Source organism: Seriola lalandi, unplaced genomic scaffold, assembly GCF_002814215.2.
Source record: "Seriola lalandi dorsalis isolate HSWRI2012SDOR001 ecotype SW California unplaced genomic scaffold, Sedor1 jcf7180002054918, whole genome shotgun sequence".
NCBI lineage: Eukaryota > Metazoa > Chordata > Actinopteri > Carangiformes > Carangidae > Seriola > Seriola lalandi.
Genome location: NW_019525470.1, coordinates 188,537 through 194,569, shown reverse-complemented (window position 1 = coordinate 194,569; position 6,033 = coordinate 188,537). Strand labels below are relative to the sequence as shown.

The window sequence follows — 6,033 nt, the reverse complement described above, 5'->3', positions numbered from 1 at the left end:
ACTCTCTCACCCCATCACTCTCCAGGGTGAGTGCCAGCCAGGACGGCTATGAGGACATCCAGTGGAACAGCAGCAGCAACAGTCACCCTCCCTGGCTCCGCTTCCATCTGGGCATCTCCCGCTGGCAGCTCTACCCCCATCGTGACCCCAACATGGAGGCTCTGACCCAGCAGCTCGCCACGAGCCGCATCGTGAGCACAGGTCTGACACCGCAGCTTCTGAGCTTGTGTTTTCATTACTATCTGTATTTGTGTGTAACAGTTAGCACAGTATGGTCAGAGCAGAGCACAGAGCCTGACACGGTCGCACCAATAACACACATTGATCATGCATGACAGCGGAGGTGTCAGACGAACAAAGGCGAGATGGTTTTCAAGCAGATGACAGGAGGATCAGAGTCAGTCGAGAGGATGACTCAGAGAACCTCTTGAATAAATCAGTATATTAAAGACTCCTCTCGGACTGCAATCTGCACAAAAATTATACCACCACTTGAAAAGAAGAAGATCTAACAGAACCAAAACTAATTTTCCCCCAAGAACCAAACCTGTGGGAGTAAAGGTGGGTGGGTTTCAGGTAGGGTGAAGGCAGGATGAAGGGGAGAGTTGTTGTGATTGTGTGACATATCAGGTTTAGGGTTAGACTTTCAAATGCAGATTTACTTTGAAGTTCTCCTGACATGAAAGCTACTGTGGAGCTTTGAGGAGCCTTGGAGGCTCAGCAGAGGATGGACGGGAATACATGAGCCACTGCTGGGCATGTAGTAAACATCTCAGTACCACTCAGTCATGCATGTTTCTTCACAGTTTAACTTTTTCACTGTGTACTCTGTTTAGTTAAACTTCTGAAGACAGGTCCTGAGGACATTTTGGTATGGGAAGACCTTTTGGTTGGGCTTAGTAAAATAAAAGAGAATTCAAAGGTCCCATTTTTTACACGTTTTCAGTGTTTTATTTGAAGTTGTGAGACCATAAGAAGACGTAGCCTACATCTCCTCCCTCAGGCTTCTCCCTGGAGCTCTAGTAACAACAGGTTGGTGAGCCAATCAGAAGAGAGGAGGCTCTGATCCTCTTCTGAAACCAAATCCTGCAAGGTTTGATGGTGGGCCCAGGTGGGCGGGGCTTGGGACATGGGTGAGGGCATTGGCTGCTTTGTTGTGACATCACAAAATTACAGCAAGTCCTGACGGCTGGTTTTAAGGCTCATTTTCTGAATGCAGGCTCTGTGCATTTCTCTGTGGACTGAGGCTTTGACACTTTCACAGTATTAATATAGAACCTAGACCTGATCTATAATCAGACAACACATGGAAATCTCACTTTATACAATATGGGACCTTTAAGGTTTGGTGATTAGAATAAGGGCTTGTGTTAAGATTATTACGTTTATTTGAAAATGAAACCTTTCATGCTTGTAAATGGTAAAAACAGTGTAAAGGTTTCACAAGGAGAGGGGAGTTTTAAAGTCACTAAAACTTGTTCATTGATGTCAGTTATACAGAAACATCAGTTCAATCATGTTGTCTGTCCATGTCGTCTTGCAAAGCTAATTTGGAACAATGTGTTATTTCATCTTTCAAAAGTGACATAGCCTCGAGTTTTTTTTGTTTTTGTTGTTTCTGTGTTTGGGATGAATCGTCACTCAACCTTGACAAACTATAAATAATTTTAAAGCTCAAGGCCTCACATCTTATTTGTGTAATTTACTTTGAGATCACTGTGACAGCAGTTGCTTATTTTAATAACAGCAGTGGGTACATAACAGGTCAATAAAATAAAAAAAGGAATTAAAAATATTATAGATGATAAAAATCTTCCATTTTTTCCATGATTTTGTCTCTGTAAATTTGGTTGAGTAACACTTAAAATTAACTCTGACTTTTTCGGATTAAATTTTAAAGAGTTAACTTCAGGGTCATGACTAATCATGTGGTTTTTAAGAACAATTTGCATTTTATTTTTGGAATAGTGCAAAAAAAGGTGTGCTTGTTAAGACGTTGTGTCTCCTGAGAAATAGAGATATAGAGGAAGGTCAAACAAAAACAAAAAGAAAATAAGAACATTTTCAGGTAAAAAATAACAATGAAAACATATTGAAATCTGTGGCAAAGAAGATATAAATCGATATAATATACAAAAACTAACATCAGGGATACATCTCTCTAGGTTATGCTTCTGATAATATACTGTATCATGTTTGATCATGAGGCTGGGTAACGCTCACAGGAATGAATGCAATGTAATACAGCGTCCAGACAAATAGAGCAGAGATAAACACGGTGGTGTGTATCCACAAACTGAACCGACTGAACTGTGTTGTGTCTCGCTGATGACGCACATACTTTCTCTTTATAGTTTGCTTTATGCATGAGCGTGCACGTGTGTGTCCCCCATTTAACGGTCAGTGTGCTCAGCCACAGCGCTGCCTGTTGTGTGTTTGTGCGTCTGTGCACTGTGTGCTTTGTTGCTATGGTAACGCTCTCCGTGCTGTTTTTCAGTGCAGAAGTCTGGGGGGACGCAACTGAAGCTGGTGATGTCATTTCCCAACTATGGACAAGCTATGTTCAAGCCCATGAAGTGAGTCGCAAGGGGCAAATCCAACACACTGTTAATATTACAGAGCGTGTGTATCATTGAATCTTTTAAATCCTGTTGAAATTAATCCAATAAATTGTGATGGGAAACTGCAGATGAAACAGAGAGAGAGAGATTTCCAAGCCTTCAAACAACTCAGTAATGCATTGTTCAAGTAAATATTAGGGAAGGAAAGTGTGTAATAATTCATGAACTGAAATGTCTGTGAGAAGATTAGTCACATTTTACAGTGAATGGAAACTTCTTACAGCCATGTGCATATTTAATGCAACTGAGTTGGTAAAAGAGGCTTCACTTGGTGAAAATATGTAATTAACGCATGTATTGTGTACTGTAGTTTGACCTTGCCTCTCCCCGGCAGGCAGGAGAGAGATGACGAAACCAACTACAACCTCTACTACTTTTCAGACTTTGAGAGACACAATGCAGAAATTGCAGCTTTTCACCTGGACAGGTGCCAAATCTACTTTTTTTCTATCCACGAAACTACAGCATAACACAGCTACAGTGAGCACAGTGTGTGAAATGGTGGCCGAAATAGCCACATAGTGAATACATGTTATGTAACTCCATATTGAATTTTCTCTCTCCTCCCTTCCCTCTCTGGTTTTCTCTTTCTGTCTTTCCCCACTTGTCTTTGTCCTCAACTCATACGTCCTTTCACTCTCTCTCTCTCTCTCTTGCTGCAGGATTTTGGGCTACAGGAGAGTCCCTCCTGTGGTTGGGAGGCTGGTGGACGTGGTCAAAGAGATCAAAGACGTCACTACCGATCGCAAGCTGGCCCGAACATTTTTTACCTCCCCTGGTACTGCTACCACACTCCTCCTTTATTCATTTACCCTGCTCAAAATATCAACTAATTATGAATCTCTTTGAATATACTTTCTTTCTTCTAATTCTCACTAGTAACAACCACCCACAACCTCTTTTATCCCAATTTTTCCTTTGACATTTTTTCTCCTATGCTCTTCCTCTTTACTCCCTCTCTATGCTCCTCTGGCTCCCCCTAGTGGGAAATGTGTGTTTCTATGGCCAGTGCTCCTACTACTGTTCAACAGAGCATGCTGTATGTGGAAGTCCCAGGGACCTGGAGTCCTCCTTGGCTGTCATGCTCCCAGACCTCTCCCTGGCCACGCGGAGGTCCTGGAGATCACCCTGGAGACGCTCCTACAGCCGCAGCAAGCTGGCAAAGTCAGTGGGTATAAGATCTTTAGTCACAGAGGAACCAACGTGCAGTATGATATGAAGTGATTCAACATATCCCCTCAGCTCCATGAGAGACCATAATAATCAAGCGATCTCTAAACCTTATTTGGTTTTTCACCGGATGTTACAACTACAGTTGTGTTGCATCTGAATTGGCAGCCTCCAACTGGCACCACATTGCTGGACTGCTTTTGTGCACTATGGACTGTTCAGCATGCACAAAACTAAAGCTTTGTGGAGTGAGTTGAAGGTGTATGTCTATTGTTTTTCAGAAAAATTAAACAGAAAACACTTTCCAATCATAATACAAAACTATAACAAAAGCAAACCTGTGTAAACTGAAAAGAATAGCATTAATAATTGAGCAATTTGAGCGCATGCCATTTCTTTTTCATGAGTAAAAGGTCTTTTTTGTGCAAGAAAGCGATGGAAATGCATGTCTGTTTCAGGTGGGAGACAGAGTCAGACTACTGTTCGACGGTGAAAAAGACACCACCGTACAACAAAGGCACGAGACTGGTGGACTTCATAGATTTGGTCATTCTGGATTTCTTGATGGGTAGGTTTCTACTGTGTACATTGTGTTATGGAGGCTATAATCGAGGAGTTGGTGTGGTCGCTGTGGGTCATTCGCACTCACAGCAGAGGTAGTTGTCGCTTCTTACAGAAACCTTTTGGATGTTTCAGTAGGCCTTCATTTTGACGTAGCAGGAAAACCACAGGTGTATTTAATCACATTAACGATGGCTTCATTCCACTTGGGAGATGTCTTGCTAATGCGCCTGCTGTCTCTGTGGAACAGCTCACTGGGACATTTAACAAAACTCAGCCATCCTTAAGTTTTTAGTTTCACCGGGTGCTTTTTCCTGCTCTCAGACAAGTCAAAAATATATATAATTATTTCAGCAGACATTTTAAGCAGGAAAATTTAGTTACTAATTAAATTGTTTTATATAAATGAATTTCTCAGTTGTGGGATTAATAAAGTTAATCTAATCTAATCTAATCTAATCTAATCTATATGTAGGCTAATTCCACCATGTTTAGCCTTATTACTTAGACCTGATTATTCAAAAGGACTGTAAAGCTGTACAAACGTAAAACGCTCAGATTTTATTGCACATAATCTGCAACCAAATATGCTCCCACAGGATGATGTGCTCTAAAAACACCTTAACTTAAAGGTTAAAAACCATTAACATATCGCGATATTTCACTATTTCAACCGCAGTGAAGTACAAAGTTGTACAAAGGCAGCGGGGGAAACTCTTTTGTAAGAGGAATATAAACTGTTTCTGGCTTTTTTCGTTTAGCCAGTACAGTTTTGTGTTACATGCTGTAGTCTCGACAAGCTACAGCATGTCGGATAAAATAAAGCTGCGGGGTTAAAGGTTATGAGCAGTTTAAAGTCGACATACTTGACCTTCACCAGCAGACCAACTGAAGTTACTGTGGCGTTACCGTGGCAACGAGCCGTCGCCGTGGTTGCGCAGACAACTTCACCACAGCCAGGTAAGAAAGTCACACACAGTTAGTTTTGTTTCTTTCGCCGTTAGTTAGCTGTTTTAAACTACTTATTCAACTATAAAACAACAGCCTCTGTTTTTTAATTCTCCCGCTATCTGAACTTCGGCAGTGTTAAGAACAGGTGCTTAACTGCGTCGAGTGTAACGTCTTTGATTTACTGTTTACGGAGTTTACTTCTAGAGTACATTAACTTACTAGCTTACTCGCAAACGGTGCTTTCTCGTCCCAGGGTTTGCAAGTACATGTCATGTTGTTTTTGTAATGGGGGATAAATCACGTAAAGTATAATGCATTTTATAAAGAAATGGAAGATAAATTACTCTATTACTATTTTTCTGGCTTTTCGTGAAAATGTATTGTATTGTATTGTAACCCTAACCCTAAATAGTTTTCATTTGTCATAAGATATCGCGATGACCAGTGTTAATATGCCATATATTTAGATAAAAATGATTGATAAAACAATTTTTGTTTCCACACAGCTTTGATCAAAAACACTGTTACATACTTATGCCATTAACTTGATCATTTCTGTGTCCAGAGAGCAGTATGAGTATTAACCATTTCATCACCTTCTAAAATGGTGTTAATTGCCTACAATTAGTATCATGAACTATATTGGGACCTTGCTAATTTTAGTACATATCTATCTAATGTGGTAAAACTGGATTTTGTCTTTGTTATGAAGCTAATTGACAATGGTGGA

At 40.6% G+C, this 6,033-nt stretch overlaps 1 protein-coding gene across 1 annotated transcript in view; it reads left to right on the top strand.

Moving 5' to 3' along the window:
- The window catches only part of LOC111673427 (extracellular serine/threonine protein kinase FAM20C-like), a 33,901-nt gene that overhangs the window by 2,502 nt on the left and 25,366 nt on the right, over nt 1-6,033 (top strand). Inside the window, exons 3-8 of the mRNA XM_023431186.2 lie at nt 26-201; nt 2,498-2,576; nt 2,956-3,048; nt 3,284-3,399; nt 3,605-3,785; nt 4,250-4,359. Of these exons, the coding sequence (XP_023286954.1) occupies nt 26-201; nt 2,498-2,576; nt 2,956-3,048; nt 3,284-3,399; nt 3,605-3,785; nt 4,250-4,359 (755 nt within the window). The remainder of the gene's footprint in view (nt 1-25; nt 202-2,497; nt 2,577-2,955; nt 3,049-3,283; nt 3,400-3,604; nt 3,786-4,249; nt 4,360-6,033) is intronic.